This window comes from Lepisosteus oculatus, chromosome 5, assembly GCF_040954835.1.
Source record: "Lepisosteus oculatus isolate fLepOcu1 chromosome 5, fLepOcu1.hap2, whole genome shotgun sequence".
NCBI classification, from domain to species: domain Eukaryota; kingdom Metazoa; phylum Chordata; class Actinopteri; order Semionotiformes; family Lepisosteidae; genus Lepisosteus; species Lepisosteus oculatus.
In genome coordinates this window covers 11,965,699-11,990,295 of record NC_090700.1, presented here as the reverse complement: position 1 = coordinate 11,990,295, position 24,597 = coordinate 11,965,699, and the positions used below count along the sequence as shown (strand labels likewise).

General features: G+C 38.2%; 1 protein-coding gene across 1 annotated transcript; it reads right to left on the bottom strand.

The window, feature by feature from the left end:
- On the bottom strand, window positions 1–19,561 carry hephl1a (hephaestin-like 1a). Its single transcript, XM_015341201.2, has 20 exons — window positions 19,165–19,561; window positions 17,388–17,632; window positions 12,668–12,880; window positions 11,378–11,557; window positions 10,988–11,242; window positions 10,402–10,570; window positions 8,984–9,123; window positions 8,616–8,747; window positions 7,469–7,674; window positions 7,171–7,303; window positions 6,613–6,825; window positions 6,068–6,281; window positions 5,426–5,565; window positions 5,123–5,251; window positions 3,589–3,695; window positions 2,753–2,975; window positions 2,145–2,284; window positions 1,535–1,697; window positions 1,175–1,219; window positions 1–972 (listed from the first exon to the last, which is right to left on the bottom strand). The coding sequence occupies exons 1-20, from the start codon at window positions 19,362–19,364 to the stop codon at window positions 860–862; spliced, it is 3,360 nt and encodes a 1,119-aa protein (XP_015196687.2). The 5' UTR covers window positions 19,365–19,561; the 3' UTR covers window positions 1–859.
- Between the last annotated feature and the right edge of the window lie 5,036 nt (window positions 19,562–24,597).

Sequence of the window (24,597 nt, the reverse complement as noted above, 5' to 3'; positions counted from 1 at the left end):
TGAGATTTGAACTCTTTTATTTACAGTAACTAAAAGTAAACTCCAGTAAACATAAACCTTGCCCTTTTGTCATTATCAAAGTGCAGTACATAGATTATGATGTGCTTTTGTATTCTTCAAGTCTTTATCCATGTGTTTTGTTAAACAGTGCAATTCTACCATGACAGCGAAAAATGCTTTCCTTCATTATATCTAACAACAGTATTTGTATGCTGAAATTGTTAACTGTTTTGCTTGTTTTCTTTCTAAACTGCAGCAGTACAAAACCAAGATTCCCTTTGCAGACTGTTGAAAATCGAAAAATGAACAATATTTGTCCGCATTCTACTGTGTTGGTTTTTTAGTTATTCTGTTTCTTTAAATGTCTCCTGTTTTTAAAAATTATACTGCCACTTAATAACCAGTGATGCACGTTTCCAATAACAGTTAATAATGATATGACTGGCACACTCATTGTTTTTAACATATTTTGGTATCGACTTGCATATTGCATTGAGCATCTAATCAAACACACAATCATTTTCTTTGCTATACGCTTTGCAGTGTTTAACTGATTGCCTTGATATAATCTAAATCAGGAAATTCCTAATTCTGTACACCTTTCTAGGTACACTAAAGCCATATGTGTATGTATGTAAAATTTAAAACAAAATTAAAAAAACCCATAATTGAAAAACCCTTTTGTGCAAATTATGACTGACAGCACTGTTAAAAGGAGTGAATTTTTTAACAGAAAGAAAAAGCTGTCACAAGAGATTTCTAAACTTTTACCACAAGCTCTTACCACAAATGCTTCGATCATGTTGTCATAAGAGTGCATTATCTGTCAGGGTTGGATTGGAAAATAAGTTGTTCATCTTTAAAAAAGTACAGAATGCAGTAATCCAAGGCCAAAGAGTGTCATCATTCTGACATTTCCTTCTGTGTCCTCCAGCTCTTTGCCACAAAAGGTGATTTTCAATGAATGGGCAGCTGTTAAAAGACAGCACAGAAAAGAGTGTCAATGTGCTTTAATAATGGGCAATACAACCTGCAGGAATTCAGAAGGTCCTCCTTACTTTTATAAAGCTATTTAATACATTCCAATAAATATGACACATGATCTAGCCACACAAAGACATTATGTTCATATTCTTACTATAACAACACGAAGAAGAACAAGAGTAAGAATTACCATTTGGAATGGTGTTCATGGTCTCTTCGGGGGTTGTGAAATCACCTAGAAATATTGTTCAATGTTATTTACTATAATGTGACATGACGTTTTGCAAGAAACATACATGTAGTACACATAAGGATATTTATTTTACCGGTTATTCATCAGAATTGATTTGTAATATAAACCTCATGTGTAATGTAATAATGTCATAGTGTATAGTACGTCCCCAAACACACAAGTAGTTACTAAGACATTTCTTAAACTTTAAAAAGCAGTTGCAGTATGGCAGAAGTAGGATATGAGATTTATATACGTATGATAGGCAGTTAAAGAAGATCAGTGAAAACAGATTGGCAGAGATACTCTGGTTCTCACCTTTTCTACTAAAGATAGTAAATGTTGTCTCCATGCCAGCATGAATATGATTAATCACATGGCAGTGCAGAAGCCAGGTTCCTGGATTGTCTGCCAGCAACTCTACCGTCTGAAAGGTCCCAGGAAACAGGTCATACACATCACCCCTATGGGACCTTTCAGTCTGCAATGGAAACAAACCATCAGACACATCACCATCTGCACAACCAGAGCTGACTAGACAATCGTTAGTGGAGTATTGTAGCATAGACATCTGCCTTGAGCAAAATGTATTCTTTTTCAATTCAAAAAGCTTTCTTTAAACCTCTTTAGCCAGCAAACAAGAAAAATCAAATATCAAAATACTGCGTACAAATGTTCCCTCACCTAACACTACCCACAAAGTAAGAGCAAGTCTGGTCCCAAAGCAGAGATTATAAGTGACAGAGAAATTTTAAAAATCCTTATTAATAACGGCTGTTTTTATTGGATTATGCTGTAGATGCCCTAATTAAAGGAAAGCTATGAATACCCTTGAAATTCCAATCTCCTATACAACATTATACAAACAGCTCTTATAAAAGTATTGCATAGTTAATCAGCTTGGTAACAGGATCAAAAACTAGAGTACCTTGTATATAAAGCTTTGCGCGTGGAAATGGACTGTGTGGATGTCCACCTCATTTCCCATTCCCAGAAGATACCAGTCAGTCTTCTCACCTTCTGTCATTGTCAGGCCGTGAAGATTGCCATAGAGTTTTCCATTGATCGCTTAAAGAAACACATGCTTTACTACAGTTAAAATGGAATCATTCGTTAAGAATGTTGACATATTCTTCCATTTGCCTTGCACTACTGTATTAGACTGTACTGTTAGCATGATCCAAACTGACAGCCCATGTACGTTATTCTTCAGGAATGAGAAAGTGCAATCAGTCCGGCTGGCATGTGTTCTGACTGAAATTTCATAGAATCAAATGCAAGGTTATTTAACGCTGTATGGCATTACAAAAATTCCAAACACAGATGTAATTATTTTGCCCGTCTGTTAATGATTTTTATTAAGCTAACCATAATAGTACTGTACATAACTGAGTAAATGTGCTTTGCAACAATTGTGTTTTTAGACAGAATTTTATCATGTTGTATATTATGGTCTAAACCAGACATTTAAATGAATTCAGACAAACTTACTGCATCCAGAATTTGTGTTTTTTTTTTCCCATTCATAAGGCTTACCGTGCATTTTATTGCTTTTCAGAAAATCTTCATTTCTTTCAATGTCTTCTGGCTCTTTGTGCAGGTACGTTCTGATGTTATCGTCCAGATACCCGGAATTATTTTCATCAAACACCATGAAAAGAAGAGCAAATTCCCTGTCCACATCTGTTCTTTTTCTCATCTTGTTGAGAATTCCTTTTCGGCAGATAATCAGGGGTCCTATTAATCCACTGTAAATGTCCTGAAAAGGTAAAGGGAAGAATAAGTAGCGGCAAATATTTCAGCCAAGCTGGGTTAATAGATTCAGTCCTACACCACATAAGCTCCAACCTGCTTCTCCTTGTTTTGTACAAATAATACAAATATTGATTTGTCTAGGAAATTTGTACTCAACAGTGAACAGGCATTATTTTCTGTCCCAAAGTATTTGATTGGCTATTATCAGAACCTTGCTTCGGCGGAGATTTCATAAGTGAGCTGAGCTATTGATTGGATATATTTAACTGTTGAGAAAAATCCTAATTCATTGGCTGGTATTTTAACACATTAATCTTCTGTCAGCTCTGATGAAGTTCCACATCACATTATCATGTGTGAGAAAATCTAAATTCCTTATGACTTCATCTTTTTTTCAGTGACGTGTCAACTAGAGGATAAGCAGTTATTATTTCTATCAAAATTGTATATGAGTAATAGGTAAAAGGTTAATAATCCTTGGATATTATGAAAAACTTTAATCTCCTGTTTGTATGAGTCATTAGTTCTTAGAATGAAGTAAACTATAGCACATTTGGTGGGAGCTGTGTTTGTTTTCATGGATGCTATAAAAACTATTAATCCCTTCTATAACCAACCTTTAAATAATCCACTGAAGAATAATACGCATAGGATATGCAGTTTGGGTCAGAAGTCCCAGGACCTGATCTTTCCAGAACTTCCCACTGGTATCCCACCAATTTACCTTTAAAAAAATGTTGAAGTGGAAAGAAAGCAAGTGTTAGGGATTCGGTAAGAGAAACCGAAACCAGTGAATGAACCCACTTGCAGGAGCTGATAAAGCCTAGCCGTGATCCAAAGAAAGCCGTAGTCGAAGAAACGAGCCGAGAGTCCAGGGGGAAGCCAGAGATCCAAACAGGGAACGAGTTACCGAAGCCAAACCGTGATCCGAAACCGTAGACGATAGAGCAATCCGAGAGTCCAGGGGAAGCCAGAGATCCAAAACAGAGAGTGAGTACCAAAGCCAAGCCGTGATCCGAAAAACCGTCGCAAAGCAGAAAAAGGAGTAGGCGCAACTAGGAAGCTCGAAAGGAAAACCAATACTGAGCGAGGAGGTAGGAAAAGACAGCTGTTTAAGTACAGGATGAGACGGGGGTGTGGTGGTGAATAAGTAAACTGATAGGTAGACTGATGAAGTAAGGCTACACCTTCTTCTGCCTCTTCCGTTGCCGGGAGGCAGAGATCGTAACAGCAAGTTGCTATCAGTAAAAAATATACTTTACTTGCTAATATACCTATAACCAGCAGCCATATCACCCTGCAACTCACAACTGGCAACACACTGAGGCTAAGCTGGTGTGAGCCTGTTCAGTACCTGGATGATAGACCTTCTGGGGAAAAACTAATGCCCTGGGGACACTATACTGTAAAAAGGTGCTGTCCTTCGGATGAGACATAAAATTGCAATCCTGACTCTCTGTAGTCATTAAAAATCCCAGGGCATTTCTCTAACCCTGGTGTCCTGGCCAAAGTTCCCCTTGGCCCTTCCCAATCATGGCCTCTTAATAATCCCCATCTACTGTATGAATTGGCTTCATTACTCTGTTCTCCTCCGCACTAATAGCTGATGTGTGGTGAGTGTTCTGGCAAACTATGGCTGCCGTCGCATCATCCAGGTGGATGCTGCACATTGGTGGTGGTGGAGGGGAATCCCCATTACCTGTAAAGCGCTTTGATTGGACTGTCCAGAAAAGTGCTATATAAGTGTAAGCAATTATTATTATAATACTGTAAACTAATAATACTCTGTCATAATCTAGATTCAAGTACTACCAAAGAAGATTGTAGTGGATCATAAATACCTAAAATACAGTAAATCCAAAGCTTTTTACAAATATACTTTTATGCAACATTTCTCTGGTGCAAAAATGGTCTTAAATTGGTTACAAAAATCGGAAATTATGTATCATTTTATGTCCTTCAATGGTTTATTTTCTTTGGTAGTGCAAGACAAGAAATTGGAAAGAAAAAATATATATTTGTTATCAGGACTACAAGGAATTCTCATAGCATACTACTTTTATCTTATTTTTCAATTTTCTTTAAATTGTATTCATTCTTCTAAAAGTGAAGTGCTTAAAGATTGCAAAAGACAAAAAAAAACCCTCATACCCGGTTCAGCAACAGGCACTACAGGAGCCACCTGCTGCACTCCGTGAGCATGAATGGAAAAGGGACGACTGGCCTTGTTCTTGAAATGAACCACAACCTCCTCTCCAACCTCAGTTCTTATTACTGGACCTTGGAAAGTTGAGCAGAAACAACTGTCACCAGAGGTCAATATTTCAGTGTTTACAGCAAGATGCACATGAAGGTATATTAGGGAACTTCTAGTGTCTGCAATTCTTGACAGCTGTCATTTGTGTTTGTAGTAAATAAATTCAGGTAAAAGTATAATGAAATAAGTGACTGTACCCAGTATCTCCAGATGCTGTTCTTGTGGTGGTCTCTTCTTCTGTTGAGTGAATGTAATATCAGTGTACTCCCTGTACACAACCTTCTTATACTTGGATCCTATCCGGTCCTCCCCTTGGCCTACAAATATATTCCCGTAACTGGAAAGGAAAATTAGCAATACAGCATGTTGCTGAGGTACAAGACCATTACAATCCATATTACCCAGACTAAACTCTATTTTTTTAAAGTACAGACTTCCTTTGTTTCACCATATCAAGGGAAAACGCTGTGGTGATCTAAAAAAAGTGACCACAGCTTGGGGTACAGTTGAGACGTTTATTGCTGGGAAGTAAATGCTACATTTTGGTCATTTGTACAGGTATGTTTGCTTTAAACATTACAGTTGCCAAAAGTGCATGAATCCAGCAAAACTGAGCTGTTCTGTTTTGTCAGCCCCAAACATTCATGAGAAGTTCCTACTGATTTCCTTTCTTGCCAAAAATTACACAAAATATTGAACTAACAAACATACAGTATATGTACAATATTGTGACTATAAAAAGACACAAAGGTACCATTCGTACTTGCTAAACTGATGTTTGTAGTCTCTGGTATCTCCAAAATGTGTTCATTTCACACTTACAGTACAATTGCATATACCTTTCATTCTTGGAGGCATTGTGCTTCTCCAGTTCCCAGGACCTGTCAGGTGAATAATCCCACTCTACTTCCTCAGCTGCAATGAAGTATACTGCTCTTGTGGTGACAGGAAGTGGATCTGGGGAATTTCTGTCTTCACACTTCTTCACAGAGTACAGCTGCCTCATTCCAGCCATGTAATGGTCTGTTGTTCTGCAGTTAACCTCAAAAGTACCTACAGGAGACCAGTTGAAGACATGATGGTTTCCAACACAATAAGAGCACAATTTCTCTTTTTGGTCTGCTATACAGATTAAAATATTGCACATGTATTACAGAATATGGTGATATCATTCAGAAAGGTGCAGGATCCAATATTATGTTTTCTCAAATTATTATTAGGAAAATAAATGTGAAAAGACAAAAGTTTGAAGCCCTTCATACATAATCCTCAAATGAGTAGTATTTCTAAGGTGCTCTACAAGGTGACTGTTAATCACTCTGTCAGTTAATGGCTCTGATTCCAACTGGATCAATCCTTAAACACACTCTTACCCCTCACTTACCATTGGTGTTAGTCTCCATGGTTACTGTGACAGCTGTGTGCGGGAATAGGCTGAGTGTGTCTCGGTTTGTCCCTTGTCTCACAAACGTGTTTCCTTGGAAATAGACGCCGTGTACATCCACTTCGGTCCCCAGGCCCAGCATGTGCCAAGACACCTTGTCCCCCTCACACATCTCCAAGCCAGGCAAATTCCCATACATGTAACCATTGACAGCTGGAATAAGCAAAGAAATTTACTGTCACCCTTAACAAATAAAGCTAAACTATGACTTGTCGTTTGAAGTGTGAACAGATTTAAAACAAGAAGTGTTCACGCTTCAAATGTACAAGTCATTTAAACTGAGGCTTTGAAGGCAGAAACATAATGAACTTTAAAATAACTAGACCCCATACTACAAACATAAATGAATAGCTGTCAAAGTTATTACAAAGACATTTACAAAGATTTAAACATGTCCATCTCAGTTGGTTTTTTGAATGTAAAAATATTATTAAGATTATTAAGTGATACTACTATTCAGGTCATTCATTAACAGGTGATGTGAATAAAGGTAAATACCATGCATTTTATTGGATTCTTGAAAGTCTTTATCCTCTTTGTCTGTGAACTGTGTTCCAAACCTCTGGATATTGTTTTCTAGATACCAGCTGAGATTCTCATCAAACACCGTGAAGAGCAGGAAAAACTCTTGCTGAAAGAAACAGACCCACCAAAAAGTCCTCCATGAGGTATATTCTGTAGCTTTGAACAAAATCTTTCAGACAAGAAACCAGGGCTTTTGCTTTATCAGAGAAGAGTATAGTCAGTATAAACATACCTTATTGATTTATTTCATACATTTGGCAGAAAAACGTACCTGCAGGCCCTTCTCATTCAGGGTGTTCTTTCTGCACACTAACAGGGGCCCCATGAGCCCTGAGTTAGTGTCATGCACCGGGGAGCTAGAGGAGTAGTAGAGGTAAGAGATACAGGCGGGATCACTTGAGGATGGGCCTTCAGTCACTGCCCACCTGTACGTGAAAACTTCATGGGGCTGAACTTGTGATCCAGGTTTCTGAATGCCTAGAAAGGAAAAAAAAACTACAAATTTAATGCCCTATGGAAAGTGGTTGGGAGCACATGATCAGCTGAACATAGTAAAAGTTTGTTTCTTCATTTGTGTAAATTATGTGGCTTTGTTGGAAAAGAGTAAAATATACAGTATCTCAAAACATCCAAGGAAGCACCTCAAATGACAAATGTTTGGTCATTCACTGACTTATACTTTTTTATAGGGCTAAGTGGCAATTTTACCACTAACTCTTCATATTGTGAGCCAGCTCACAGGATATCAGAGGTCCCTGGAGGAATCTGTGACCCTGCTGGCATAAACCGGTTATGATCTCCAAAGGTTAAACAGACTGAGGGCTGGAAGAAACTTAAGACAGCGTTAAAGCCACATCTTCCTCCAGGATCTTAAGATCAATTTAGGGCTATGTCAAAGGGATCTGAGACTGCTTGGGGTAGTTGACTTTTTTCTCATCAAAGGAAAGTGTTTTTTCTAATTCTGTGCTGTGTAACTATTTTTCTCTAATATTTTTTAGGTGTTGATTTTAGGCAAAATGACTAACCGAGCAGTACTGTTTTGAAAGAATTCCCAAGCTGCCCAAATTACTGTGTACTTGCCAACTCACAAAAATATTTTTTTATTTCAAGATTTTATGCCTCTCTCAGAAACAATGACAAGTTAACTGCTCGCCTACAGCCTTGTAGATGTCCAGGTTTAGTGTAAGGAGCTGTGTGCAGTAGTGATGTGGCTCTAGACTTTTATCTAGAAGGATGTGAGGGCACTTGTTGTATCCTTGTGCAAAGTACTCTCAGACTGTTGTAGTAAAATTCCCAGCTGTGTAAGTGTTCCTTCAAAGAGCTATAAAAAGTTATAACAAATGTAAGTCACTTCAGATAAGAGCACCAATCAAAATAATAGGCATCAACAAAGGAAGTCTCAGAATTTAAAACCTTACCGTCATTATAAATTGCACCTTCATTTTCCTTACTATAAAGTACTCCATGGGGTTGAATGCTGTAGTTTCTGCTTGCATTATTCATGAATGTCACCAATATTGTATCATCAACTTCTGCTTTTATCACCGGGCCTAAAAGGAAATAGGCTTATTTACACCTTGAGTAACATAAAGCTCTGTTACTTTCATCTTGAGTGTTCTTGCTTTTAATGTGGAAATTCCAAGCATTCAGATGTTTGATGCTTTTAGACTAAATATTTTATTATATGAGAGCATTGGTTTTCATATTGCCCAACTTATTGAGATTCTTTTGCAAAATAAGAAAAACAAATATGCATGAAGCCTGACTGGAGGGCTGGCTGACATACCCAGAATTCCAAGGTGTGTCTCACTACCGGACGGCTTTTTCTTTGTAGTGAAGGTCTTATCAGTGTACTCCACATATCGAACCTTCAGATACTGCCCCCCTAGCCTGCCTTGGCTCGTACCGAAGAATGTTTCTGAGTCGCTGCAGAAACATAACCACAAAAACAATAGCTGCAACTATATAAATGGCTTAAAAATGACAAATTCACGATACGAGGGAAGAAAGCTGAACTACACACTGATATGAAGAGTCTTATATATTTTGCATTCTGCACTCCACTCACAGATTCTCCTTCTTAATGCAGAAATACATGCGATTATGCATAATGACATTTTAGCCACTTTGTTTCAAACTAACACCTAATTCCAATAGGACTTGGACTAGCAAAAACAGCCTTTTAGATTTATGGATGTGTAAAGAGGGGTAAATTATGTTAATGATGAGGAATACCTGACATTAAGACTGTGTCGCGGACGTCCAAAGGGACTAACCGTGGGGAGCAGGAGAGCGGAAAAAGACCCATATGCGTAGCGGCGAGACAGGGAAAAAGGCCCGGGCTCATTAATGCAAAGAGTTCAGGAATGCCATATAGAAACCTATGCCCTCAGGGAGCGGACGTGGGGCGCCCTGGTGCTAGGCAGGTCTCAGGACATCCAAACATCAATGCTGAGCAAGGACAGAGTGCAAGACCCGGAAATATATAGCCCAAGGGAAAGAGAGGGACAGGAAGGACAGCAGACCGAAAAGGAGCACCCTCTGGCTGCAGAGGGCGTGACAGACTGTTATCCAAAATATTTGTTGGTAAATTGGATAGCTTAGCTAGCACTTTATATTAGCTACCCTTTACTCTGAATTATTCTGATAATATTTGTAAAGATTATGATCAAATGGATTAAAGACTGATGAATGAAAACCTTTATTTCTTTGGAACAAAGTTATTACGGTAACAGATGCAGTTGATAGTAAAAACCATGCATTTATTGTAACTACTGATTGTGTCTAAGACATACACTGTTAGAAAGTAGTATGTATACTGTTTATGTATTATTTTACATTGGTTTTTGTAAATTGGGTATGTGTAGTCCAAATAACCTAAAGTTAAAGTAAGAGATGTGTAAGAGAGAGAGTAAAAGATTGTGCTTAGTCACCTGTACTGCTCCTCCCTTCACCAGTAAAATGCATAATCTGTATGCAAGACTACACATCCCTGCCAGTGTAGACAGATGCAAAGTGGCAGGCTACTACTGTACATATAAACTTAATGATGATTAATAACATTTTGAAAACAAGGCATCTAGTATCTGATTGAATTGAAAATAGTGTGGGTAATGGTGATCACATGAAAGTGTGCAATCATATCTGTTGGAATAAGTGATAATAAATTAATTTAAATAACTAAAAAGAGTAACTGAAACTAACCTCCCACTAGCGTTCAGAGCCACACCATCAAAAACGTTATAGCCCGAAGGAGCGTAGTTCCAGAGCTGTTCCTCAGCCGCAATGTAGTATTTCCTTGTTTTACCACTAGGGGGAGATTTAGAGCTACCTTGTCCGCATGAAGAAACTTCGTAAAAAGCCTGCATTCCAGCTAGAGACGATAGTAATATTAAATGTAATGTGAACAAGTAGATATGAGACAATAGCATCAAAGGACGACTTTTTGTTAACGATATAAACTACAGATTGATATAATTAAGATGAAATTTTAAACTTAAAAAACCCTGGGAGAATTATTCTTTTTATAATTGGTTACACTTTCTTGAAAGTGTCATGGAATGTAATAATATATCGTAGCCTTTTAATACTACTACCCCTTCTCCACCCCATTAAAAGAAGTTGGCTTCCTGCTGCTTGAAAGACTATATAGTTGTTTCTACATCTAGCAGAATATGAATTAATTTAATTTAATTTGTGATCTAATAATAATGGGCAATTGCAAAGAAAATGTACTGTATATTATACAGAGAATAAAATAACACCTATTCATAAATCAGGTGCTCTTTACCTTGAATGTGGTCATTCACTTGGCAGCTTAACATCCATTTCCCAACATTCCTGGGGATCATCTCCAAGGTAACAAATGTGGCTGGAAACAGGCTGATGACATCAGCTCTGTGGCCCCTGTCCAGTACTGTGTGTCCATGGAAATAAGCCGAGTGGATGTCTACCTCATTTCCCATTCCAAAGAGGTGCCAGGCCACCGTTCTGTTCACACACATCTCAAAGCTAGGCAGGTTCCCAAACAGATACCCATTGATTACTGCAATTCAAGAGCAAATTGGAGTTTTTATTCATTTCTTAATGAATTTAGTGTGCAGTGCATAAATGTCAAAAACCTTTGGGATTAGGCAAATTTGTGGTTGTCTAAACTTTCAGTGTTTTCACTGGCCCTCACCGTGCATCTTATTAGATTCTTGGAATTCCTCATTCTCTGGATCTACAGTGGAAGGCTCTGTGCAGTAGGTGTTAATGTTGTCATCCAGATACCAGCTGAGATTCTCATCCACAACATTGAACATAGCAATGAAGTCCTGATCCACATCCCTACGAACATTAGAATTCTGCAGCAAGGTACCTGAAGAGGATAAATCAAGTTAGGATTAAGGCAAAACAAACAACTGGAGTTTTTTCTGACTCCAGCTGACAGTGGATGTACCTAGCTGATTCAAGATGATGATGATTATTACTAGAAGGTTCTGTAAAACCCTCCAACAAGAGGATTTAGAATAGGACTGGGTTAATTAGTTCAGTTTTCATCAATGTTTAAGAACCAGTATCTGAGAAGACTCAAAATCAACTACCTACTGAAATGTATAGGTGTGTTATTTGCGTTATTATTTTTAGAATTAACATGATTTCCTAAATAAGGCCCAGGTTATATTTAGATGCAGAGAACCTCTCAATTGGGACTCTTTTAAGAACTATGTAATTAAACGCTTACATCCATCCATTTCGTTTCTAACTGCATTATTCAATACAGGGTTGCGGATGAGCCAGAGCCTATCCCATGGGTCCAAGATGAGATACACCCTTTACAGGACATTAGTCATAACTCCTACATATGAGTTATTATTCAATGACCCATCCATGTTTCAGTAATAATCAGGTACAGAGCCTGGTTAAAAAAAAACTTTGGCACTTTAAAATCTTGGAAGTTCATCTCTACAGAACTGCTGAGAGGAAAGCTAAGAAAGATGTAGAACTTCCTTTTCCAGTGATCAGCTTTTGGTTCTTTGAGGTGGCTTTGAATTAGCTCAGCAGTCTTGTTTTATGGCTGGAAAGCTCTCTGGGAGGGCTATACTATTTCATGGAGTTAAGGGGGAAACCTTTTTTTCCCCTATTTAAATATGACATCAATACTTTTTTTTTGTTATAAAACCACCCAATTTGAAATATCAGGTTACAGTTATAACTACAACCAGGGAGAATGAGGTCTGGCAGACAAGCTCCTGCTGTCAGTGTTAATGCCCACTGGACGAATGGCACACTACACTGATACCAATTCCAGTCTGCTGGTGACCAACATTTCATCAAAAGCCTAGAAGCTCCTGGACAATAAATGCCCACATTAAAATAGTGACTCTACAACAAATGTTCAAGTCCCCACTTGAGGAATCCTGGTCATCTATGATGGAACCCAAGTTTGAATTAGCATCTGGAATATAGAGGGGAGTCTTTTTTTTACCTTTTTTACATGTCAGGAGAGCCCCAATCAGTCCAGAAACTATGTCCTTGGGAGAATCCGTGTGGGAATGGTAGATCCAGGTCAGGCAGTTGGCATCAGCCTCAGTGGGAGCATATTGTGGCTTCACAATCCAGGTATATGTGTAGCTTCCCCCAGGCGGAACACCATCATCTTTTTTCTGTTTTCCAGATGTCCCATCTGGATACAAAGCTCCTAAAATAAAGAGCAGGGAAGGATCAAGACTCCCAGACAGCTCCATATTTATACAAGTCTCTAATGCAAGGGCTTCGGCATCCAGAAAAAGCCTCAGAATTAATTGTCATGCTCCGCAGTGACATCCAGAATGAATATCTATAAATTATGGAAATATAACTATATATCACAAAGACACTCTTTAAACAGCAATTTTAAAAAAAGCAGGTATAATCTAAAAGCAGAAAATACTGGACAAGTAATGAAAAACTCAGAATCTATTCTCAGAAATATTTGTAAATATATTTGGGCTGCCAAAGGTAATGTTTCCAGATCTGAATGAGAACTGAATTCAACAGTCCCAAATAGTTTATATTTATTTGATGGCCAAAAATTTAAATTAAAAGATTATACAATAAATCTCCTAAATGCTTGCTGCCATTCAAACTAGCTCTTTTTTGAAGCAAAGAAATATTAAGTAAAGCACAGTTCTTTGCAAAAACAGATTTAGATCACTGAAAAAAATACCCAGTCAGTTAAGATTTTTCTGTTCAGTACCATCTATAATCCTTTTCGAAACTCAAACAAAATGTTATTGAATTACCTGTATCATGTTTAATGTTTTTGCCTGCTCTTAATCTCCCATTTTGTTAATGCAGCAGTTTGAAATTTGTTAAGATTCACCCAAGTCCAAAGTGCTGAGAATACTTGTACCCTATACACTTTACATTAATGTGATTTACTGGTGCCTGTCAATTTTCTGACCCAAACAAAATTTTATTTTATTATCATGCCTTTTAATGAATGCATTTTGGCCAAGTTAATATGGAAACGCTACTGTATATGTAAATATACAGTAAATACATATATTGGAATTATATGAGAGTGTGGATCTGCGTCAGTGTGTGCTGGCTACAAAAGAACATAAAAAAGTTGTTCAATGGAAACAGAAACAAAATGGGAATTATAATTTTGTTCTATTACAATGATCCTAATATAAATTCTTGTGACTCTTATCCGAGATACTGTCAAAAACCTATCCTTATCTGAGATACTGTTATCTGTTACTGTTATGAGGCCGGTTAACTCAGTTGGTTAGACCGTGGTGCTAATAACTCCAGGGTCATGGATTTGATCACCGTATGGGCCAGGAGAGCTCCATATCTTTAGCCAGCAGCCATATCATCCTGCAACTCACAACTGGCAACCAACTAAAGCTAAGCAGGTGTGAGCCTGGTCAGTATCTGTATATGAGACCTCTTGGAAAAACTAAGGTTGCTGCTTGAAGAGGTATTAGTGGGGCCAGCAGGGGGTGCTCACCCTGTGGTCTATGTGGGTCCTAATGCCTTAGTATAGTGATGGGGACACTACGCTGTAAAAAGGCACTGCTCTTTGGATGAGATGTTAAACCGAGGTCCTGACTGTCTGTCGTCACTAAAAATCCCAGGGTCTTTCTTGAAAAGAGTAGGGGTGTAACCCTGGTGTCCTGGCCATATTTCCCATGGGCTTTTACCAATCATGGCCTCCTAATAATCCCCATTTATGAATTGGCTTCATCACTGTTCTCCTCCACACTGATAGTTGATGTTGTAGTGAGTGTACACATATCGGGCAGAGCAGTGGCACTGTGGCTAAGGACCTGCGCCTGTGGCTGGAAGGTTGCTGGTTCAAACCCTGTGGCCAGCAGACAAATCCTACTCTGTTGGACCCCTGAGCAAGGCTCTTAACCCCAGCTGCTCCGGGGGTGCCGTATAAATGGCTGACCCTGTGCTCTGACCCATAAGTTTCTCTCCCTGTCTGTGTGTCTCATGGAGAGTGATCTGATCTTATCATTGGCTGCTGTCGCATCATCCAGGTGGGGGCTACACATTGGTGGTGGTGGAGGTGAGTCCCCATTACAAGTGCTTTGAGTGGAGTGTCCAGAAAAGTGCTATAGGAGTGGAAGGAATTATTATTAGTATTGTTAATGAACTTTGGGATGAAAACAAAGCACCTGGGGGAAATCTACAAGAACACAGGGAGAACATACAGACTCCACTAAGATAACAGCCTTGGAAATGAAACTAGTAACAGTAACCACTGAACCAACATGCCTCTTTTAATTTCCTTTACTCTGAACTTATATTTGTCCACATTATTACTGAATTCAGAGCATTATGGTTAAGCTATGTTAGGCTGGTAGACAAAGTAGATTGACTTGGCTGCAACAGTAACACCTTGCCAAATCTGCATAGCTAAGCAAGGCTGGGGCTGGTCAGTACTCGGAGGGAAGCCTCTAATGAAAACAAGGTTGCTGCTGCATGTTGTGTTGGTACACCAGTCAGAGCACACTTCCCCCTGGATTCCAAACACCGATGCCTCGGGCAGTAGGATATCCTGGCGACTGTAAATTTCACTGTGGGCTTGTACAATCTAGCTGATCTAAAGTTCCCCCTTAATTCAAGTGGTAGAGAAAGCTCTGACTTGTGCTCCTGGCCTGCTGTGAAGTGGAGCCGCATTTCAGCCCTTCAAATCACTCACTTCAGATCCTCTGTGGAGGACACATTATATAAATGTAAGAAATTGTTATCTTTCAGATGAGACGTTAAACCAAGGTTCTGACTATTCGGCTATTAAAGATCCCAAGGCACTGTTTGTCAGACCAGGAGTATTAACCTTGGTGTTCAAATGCCAGTTTGATTTTGTACAATCTGGTCTCTCTAAAATTGACCCTGATGTGAAAGGCAGCCATGCCTTACCTAGGAAGCAGCCATTATGCCCTCCTCTATGTCAAGAGTTTTGGGATGAAAGGCACTTTGCAAATGCTTTGTCAGTGCATGATCTACAAAGGAACAAGAACAGGGGAGAGAGCAACCTGAGTGCAAACGCAAGAATGAAGTGGTGAAATTGTGCTGGAGGTGGATAGAAAGGGGATAGTTAGTGGAAATGTGAGAGACAGACTGCTAGAAACAGGTGTGAAATGCAGCCATGTGTTACTCAATGGGGGAGATTAAAAACAGACTAGAGGATCATTGAGTGGTCTGCACAAAAAGTGATTCAATTTTATGTAATTAAGAAACAGGTCCTTAAAAACACACCATACTGCCCAAAGTTAAAACAGGGCAAACTAAGAAACTAGATGTTTAAAATGTGTTATATAAACAGGCATGCCCTTGTCTGAAGTTGGCATATAGACTTGTCTATTCATTAAATGACCCAAATGCTATACTACAGTGGAGTACAGTATGCTGACTCATTTCTAGGAGCCATGAGCAGAATTCTAACTGGAGAGGGAAAAACATATTGAGTATCTCTCAGATCAGGACACAGAGATAGTACAAAACACATATTGTATTCTTACCTCTGCTTCAGACGAGTATTACATTACTAATTCACAGTTTATATCATTCAATATACCTCACTGAGCCCCTTCTAACAAAACAGCTAATCTCAGCTGACATGTCACAGAAACCAAATTTTTCATAAGCTAAGACGTTCTTTGTTAAAATAAATGGAAAAGCAACATAAAAAGAGAAAGAAATATGTAATTTTATACATTCAGTTTTTACACATTTTCTGCATTGCTGCAACCTCATCAAGACAAGTGAACTTAAAATTTATGTAAGAATATTTTACTCATGATGTTAACCAAAGGTGTTGTAGTAGTATTTCAGTAATTTTAGGTTATTTCTGACTTTGAGGTTCTACAGGAGCTAGGATGGCTACTTGGGAGATTATTTCCCAAGTCACCGTAAGGAAAGGAGATAAAGCTAAACCTAAATTAGAAGCATCATTACAAAAGAGTGTAATGTTAATACACAGTACAGGCTTAGAAATAAGATTCCTTATCTTGTTTCTTAGAAATAAGATTCCTCTAGAGCATGTAATATTATGTATATTATGATTTCAGAAACCATCCGATAAGGTTCCCCATAAAATGTTCAATCTTGAATTAAAATCCATAGGAAACCAAGATGTATGAATATGGATTCAGAATAAGTTATTAAAGACGAATCAGTGTATCAGCAGATGTAAATAATGGTTTGCTCCAGAGATTCATTTTTAGGCCCTTACTTTGTCTGGCAAAACCATTCAAGGACTGGGCAGACACCTGGAAAATGAACTTTAACACTGATAAATGCAAAGTGATCCACACAGATAGCAGCAACATACAGTATACAGTACAGTATATATTGCATGATCTCGATCCACAGGAAGCTATTCATTAAAGAGATCCAGAAGTATATGTAAATTATTATTCTGCACTCAAATCAACATTAATGTGGAGAAACTAAACAAAGCAGAATGCTTAGATATAAGCAAAGCGTGTTAAATTTAAGTCCGAGCTATTTCTTTCCAGTTTTACAAATGACTAAGTATCATTTAGATCATGGTCACCAGACTGCAAAAAAGGTAATGTCTTTATACAAAGCATATCCCTGTACAAACATTGAAACCCCTTGCTTTCTCTTGAAAATCTGCATTAAGTAAATAACACTGCCATGTTGCTCTGTGTGAGTGTGTGCGAGCATGTGTATATCTTTCTTACCTTCAGAGTCTTTTTCATAGAAAACTCCATGTGGGTGCAAGGAGTATGGTCTTGAGGCAAAGTTCTTCAAGTGGACAACTATGACATCCTCCACCTCAGCTTTCAGAATTGGACCAAGAAACCCGAGCCATGCAGGTTTGGGAATTTCTGTAGTAAAGTGTCCATCAGTGTACTCTCGATACACAGCTTTTTTGTACTTGCTTCCTATACTGTGTGGACCTTGCTGTAGAAATATTGAGGCATGCCTAGAAAATAACACAAAAGTTAATAAAACAATATTGCATACATCACAGATATCTATCACAAAAACTGTGGCTATTTCTTTTGGTCGAAAAAGAGTTTCTTAACTTTGGTTTAGAGGAATGACATATTTAATAATAATTCCTTACACTTCTATGGCACTTTTCTGGACACTCCACCAATGTGCAGCACACTAATCTGGATGATGCGACAGGAGCCATAATGCAGCAGTACACTCACCACACACCAGCTCTCAGATGGGAGGAGAACACAGTGATAAAGACAATCATATGATTAGGATTATGAGGAGGCCATGATTGACTAAGGCCAGTGGGAAATTTGGCCAGGACACCAGGGTAACACCCCTACTCTTTAAAAGAAACACCCAGAGAGTTTTAATGACTCCAGAGAGCCAGGATCTCAGTTTTACACCTCATCCAAAGGATGGTGCCTTTTAAAAGTATAGAGTCCCCAACATAATACTGGGGTATTAGGACCGCAGGGTAAGCACTCCCTGCTGGTCCAACTAACAGCTCTTCCAGCAGCAACCTTAGTTTTTCCAGGAGGTCTCCAATCCAGGTACTGACCACATTCACACCTGCTTAGCTTCAGTGGGCTGCCAGTTGTGAGTTGTAGGGTGATATAGCTTTTGACTTTTGCTGTATCCTGACAATATTTAACAGATAGCTCTGATGGGTGAATATAAAGAGCAAAGGTAAATGCGGAAACGTGATAAGACATCGTTTAAAGGAAATAAGAAAAAATAAGAAAGGAAGACTATTGTAAACAGGTTACAAATGAGAATCAGCCATTTTACCTACAGTACACTGGTGAGGTACAGTGATGAGAAGTACTTACTGTACAATTTCTCCTGCACTACAATATTACCATCGAATGAAGCGCTTTAATGTGGCAGACTTTAATTGAACATTTACGTATCTTGGAAGTGCTCTAGATGGTATCAAGCGCTAAACTGCTTCTATAATTACAAGCTATCAAACACCATATTAAAATTTTACATTTTGTATATATTTTTTGTTTTATTTGTATTAGACAATAATTAACATACACCTGCGCACTCAAGTTAAATTAACGTTTAGATACAGTTGATCAAGGGTATGAATATATTTCGATACTATTTCAGTCTAAGGGGACAGAGTCATATAATAGCTATAGCTGTAGTACAAGTACGCAAAAGAACAAAACAAATCTCTAAATCTCTACAGAAAAATCTATTATTATTGTTATTGTTATTATTATTATTATTATTATTATTATTTTAATGTATGAAGATTTAACTTGTTTTCTTTTGCGTTCTAAATATAAAACATTAAGCAGAAACATTTACAGCATATGCAATGGAGTCAAGCTACAGAGTAATTTTTTTCTCCTTTTTCCAAATAGAACTACTTGTTTAATTTTATTAATTTTCAGATATCTTCGTTACACATCAGAAACTTTCGAGGACTCCACAAACTACAGAACAAGTTTCTAAACATTTTCTTTTACCCTCCCTTCAACAACAACAGTAACTCACTCGTCTTCGCCTATTTTTCTCCCAGAGATTAGATTTTTGCCGCTAGGAGCATAGTCCCAAATTTCTTCGTTGATTCCGATGTAATACGTTCTGGTGATGCATTCATGAACTCCAAAAACTGAGGAGAGAAGGAAGAGAAAGAAAATCTGGTGGCCGCGGAGCTGTTTCATTATTGAAGAGTCGAGTGTTAAACCCCACATTGGTGAAAAATAATTCAGATATGTGAGGCCGTTTATTGTTTTCTCTGTTCAGAAAACAAATAGTCACCTCCAAAAAAAAAGCATCGACGTTAGGCTGGTAAAGTTTAAGATGTGCTGAGCGTTAAATGCCGAGATGACGGTCAATAGAAATCAGTTAGGTGTTATTTTAATTCTTGAATTCCTGCGCCTGTGTTCAAGTTTCTGAACTCCACCCCCACTGGCATCGGAAAGATGGACAGCTTGGGCTACAAAACCGCCGCTGTTTGGTTACTCTGTCTGGTGGCCATAGCAATATATTTTTAAAACATCGATTCCGTTACCTTATTATCCATTCCAAAACTGTAACTAAATAATTATCAATCATATCAGTTCAGTTCAGTTTATTGTCACAGGTACAAGTGCAATGAAATGTATGCTCCAATACAAAGACATTAAGGAAATACCGAAAACATAAACACAGAACAGCAGGAGACACAACAAGTTAAATAACATACAACTTGATGTTCTATCAGATCGTTATTTAATTCTTCAGGTAAGAGGTACTGTAAACTCTTACATAAATGTGTATTTGTACTGTATGAACATTTACATTTCACAAATACCTGTACTTTTCTGGTCCTACATCTGATTTACCCCCTTACCCAAACTTAAAACAGGACATCCTATACTTTAACCACTGTACATTATTCTAAGTGTCAGTCATACAACTGTAAATTACCTTCATCTGGACAAGCAAATTGAAGATGAATGAACACTTGTTAAGGCTGGGATATACAGTACACATATTTGAATATTATTTAAACTAAATATGCTGGTGTGGTGAGCTGTGCTGAAAAAAGGCCAATATGATGGAAAACTGTATACATCTATACAATGTATATGTAGACCATGGAAAAGGTTTCAGATCATATGTATATATATTGGAACAATGTATTAGTTATGGAAACCTTAAGCTTTTTATAATTATTAAAATGTAGAAAATGTTTTATGAAAATGTTATATAATTGAACCACAGAAATATGTTGGTAGCAGGCTTAATATAAAAATATAGTGAAAATATATAGTGTTCTAAGAGGCCATTTTCTGCATTACATCCGAGGAACAGAAGTGGTACAGAACAAAATACACCAACTTTACATTTATTCATTGTGAATTCTCTTGCAAGGCACTGTTCGAAGACTACAAATGAGATGAACAGTTAATTGAGCTGAATATCTGATACCAAAAATGTGAGGGTGCTGCCCTCACCTGTGGTTGAGGGGGAGAGTCTCACCACAGTAAAAATTCCCCTGACAATTCTCACAGTTTTTAAAGGGATTTTTTTTTATTTCACGGGGACAAGAGCCAATTAGTTACACAGCCATTTCTTGAAAGAAGCCACATCATGGTCCCACAACCTTTTATGTAAAAAAAAATGCCTCCTGTTCTCAGTTTAAAAATCGACTATCTTTACTAACTTGTAGTTTTGTGTTTCTGAAGAAGTCCACTGAGTTAACGTCTTTCATATAAACAGCTGGATGATATCTTTGCAGTCTTAGATCTTAGTAATTAGTTACTAAAAACATAACTAGCTAAACGGACTAAACAGGTTCCTCTTGTTTGTAAAAATGTTTAAATTATCTTATCCAGTTTTTTACTGAAAATATGATTCTCTTGAAATATTACATTTTTGCAGTTAGGTAGTTAGATTTAGCTAAGTAACACACAGGTATTCAAAAACAGAAGACAGAGCTTTCCAACACCCTTGCCTGTCACAGAAAACGTCCACCAACAGTGCCATCTCGTGGTTGTATGAGGAAATATTTCTTACATTTTTTTAAATTAATGGTCAAGGTCTGTGAAATATAACGGTCTAATTAAAACAAGAATTCCATATCGCTGTATGTTGTAGTTATATTAATTGCAGTGCACTGTAAAAAGTTTCACATGAAACAAAGACATAATTAAGATTACAATATATGGTTGAACAGTACGACCAGGAATGGCAGTTGTTCCTAGTCCGACCCGGTTTCACTAACACTGTTGTTGCTGCAGAACTACAATCTTGGTCTAAGGCAACACATGCTGTAAGGAAAAATACAACAAGCAACAATGACAATGGGTCAATTGAACCGAAACTAGAACCATCATAGAAGAGTCAATTATCTGAAAATTGGAGGAGATTCTGTCAGCTCTTTGATTAACAGCTAATAGCATCTGGCAGTGACAATGATTTATCGTAAAAAAAAACCTTGAAGGTTTTTGTTATAACAGGATGTTTGAAGTCCAGTTTCTTGGAGCACTCTCATTAAGAATATCAAAATGTAATTTTCACAGATTCTCACTATTCTAAATGTTGTTTTTTTTCATGTGTTATACAACTTTTTCTCTTGTTAATGTTTGATGGGGCAGGGTTCTGGAACTTTTCATACACAGTATGTATACCTATTACACGTAAGAATGGGGATCTTTTGGAAACAAATGTACTGTAAAGAAATAAAAACGTAGAAATCACTCAAATTTGTTGTGTTTTCAGTGCATCTTATTATCTATCATGACTTGTCCTTTTCACTGCGTTTCTGTTTTTGGGATCGAGAAATTCCTCTTTTAGGAACTGATTTTTGTCTGTTTTTAATTGTTCTTAATTCACATAGAGAAATCTTTTTATCTTGTTAATGTTTGATGGGGCAGGGTTCTGGAACTTTTCATATACAGTAGGTTTACCTATTACATGTAAGAATGTGGCCCTATCTTTCAGAAGTCTGTTGACTTTTACTCTGTCCCAGCACTGAGGAAAAAATCAATAATCGTGCCAGTACCCAAAAAGTCGTGTCCCTCACATAATAATGACTACAGACCGGTAGCACTGACATCTGTTGTTGTGAAATGTAAGGGTCAACAAAACTCTTTCCGAGTCACGATCCATTAGCACAGGTGCTCCTCAGGGCTGTGTGAGCTCTCTAGTTCTGTTCACAATGTATACAAATGATTGTACAAGCAGTAGTCAAAGCAACTTTATTTTCAAATTCTCAGATGATACAGCTCTGCTTGGCTTAATGCATAGAGGAAGCGGTTCATATGTGTACATGACAGAAATCCAAAAGTTTGTGCAATGGTGTGACAACAATAGCCCAATTTTGAATGTTAATAAAAACAAAAGAAATAGTTTTTGATCACAGAGAAGTTGGTGATCACTCACATGTAGTAATCCACCACAAACTAAGAGTGTTTGGGTTTTAAAGGAAATAATGCTACTCTTTTACCATACTGTAATCGAGAGCATTATCAGATAAGGAATAACAGTGTGGTTTGGTAACTTATCAGATCGCAAATTACCCGTCTCATCCGAATAGCTTTTAAGGTCATGGGAGTGAAACAGCACCTCTCCCTGCAGACAATCTTTGAAAAAGCCATAATCAAACAGGCAAAACAAATTATATCAGACCCTTCCCACATCCTCAATTCTGAATAACAACTTCTTCCTTCTGGCAAACGTTTTAGGTATCCCAAAAGTAAGTCAAACAGATACAAACATTACTTTGTTCCACTATCCATTATAACTGTCAATGCAAATGGCAAGGATAAACACAATTTTTTACCTTTACAATCCACTAATATGTTTTGTAATGTGTTATAAGTGTTATATGTTGTTATAGATAGATACTTTATTGATCCCGTGAGGGAAATTGCAGTGCAACAGCAGCTTAGCACAGTCAACGCAGCACAGTGTAACAAAATGATACAATAATACAACAATACAATACAATCAGTACAGTCAGTGAGAAGTGCACTAAGAAGAGTTGCTCACAGTTCGGATTATACAAAGAACAAACCAGAACAGTACACAAAAAGTTGTATTGCATATTATAAATAAAAATATATTGCACAAGTACCTGGCATATATTGCACAAACAACAGTTGTAAATGGGAAAAGCCAGATGTAAGCAGAGAGTTTACTGTTTAGTCCAAAAACAGGTCAATGTCAATGTTGCCCCTGCCCAAACATAAAGTTGATGCATTGTACACTTATGGCAGATGGCAAGAATGACCTTCTGTAGCGCTCCGTGTCGCACCATGGTTGGATCAGCCTATTGCTGAATGTGCTCTTCATTTTGTCATAGAGGGGATGGGAGACATTGGCCATGATGGCTTCTAGTTTGGACACCATTCTCCTCACAGCCACTACCTCCAGGGGGTCCAGGACAGATCCAATGACAGAGCTTGCTCTTCTGATGAGCTTTTTCAGCCTGTTAGCATCCCCTGCTCTAATCCCAGAGCCCCAGCACTTGCCACAACCGACTGATAGATCATATGTAGCATCTTACTACACACATTGAAGGACCTGAGCCTCCTCAAGAAGTAAAGTTGGCTCTGACCCTTCTTGTAGATGGCCTGGGTGTTCTTAGACCATTCCAGTCTATCGTCGATGTGCACTCCCAGGTACTTATATGAGTCCAATATCTCCACACCACTCCAATGGATTTAGACAGGAGTGGGTTGGACCCTTTTCCTCCTGAAATCTATCACCAGCTCCTTCGTCTTTGCCACATTCGATCGCAGGTGGTTCTCCCCACACCACTCCACAAAGCTACGGACCAGTCCTCTGTACTCTTCATCCTGCCCACCCTTGACACATCCCACAATTGCAGAGCCGTCTGAGGACTTCTGAAAAAGGGAAAGCAGTGTATGTCTTTTGTGGGAATGGTGTTGTCTACGCAGAAGTTAATGTAGTCAGTAACACAGAGCACCATATTGTCTATGTCGTCCCCATGTGGCTCGCAGAGCACATCCCAGTCGGTAACCTCCAAAGCACCACGTAAATCCTCCACAGCCTCCTGAGCCCATCTCCTCACAGTCCTCATGGTCGCAGGCTGACGCTGGACAATAGGCTTGTATAGTGGTGTAAGCAGGACAAGGTTGTGATCTGATCTGCCAATGGGGGGAAGGGCTGTGGAGCTATAGGCATCCTTGGCATTGGCATATAATAAGTCCAATGTTTTGTTTTTTCTGGTCGTGCACTTAATAAAGTGTGCGTTAAAGTTATGTGTTATACATGTGCAATAGAGTGATGTGCAATGTTTGTATTTTTTCTGCATTATATTTAAATGTACAGAAGTGCTGTGTGTCTACAAAACAATTCCCTCAGAGGACAATAAATCTTATCTTTTTGAAACAAATGTACTGAAGAGAAAAAATGGCAGAAATCACGCAAATTTGTTGTGTATTCAGTGCATTTTAGTATCTGTCATGACTT

Excerpts from the sequence above, each read along its gene's own strand:
- hephl1a (XM_015341201.2), bottom strand. The coding sequence starts at position 19,364 with ATGTGGGGTTTAACACTCGACTCTTCAATAATGAAACAGCTCCGCGGC. Across the intron at positions 11,243-11,377 it reads AGAATCTAATAAGATGCACG|TAATCAATGGGTATCTGTTT; the intron begins GTGAGGGCCAGT and ends CTTGAATTGCAG. Across the intron at positions 5,566-6,067 it reads AATGCCTCCAAGAATGAAAG|TTACGGGAATATATTTGTAG; the intron begins GTATATGCAATT and ends TTTCCTTTCCAG.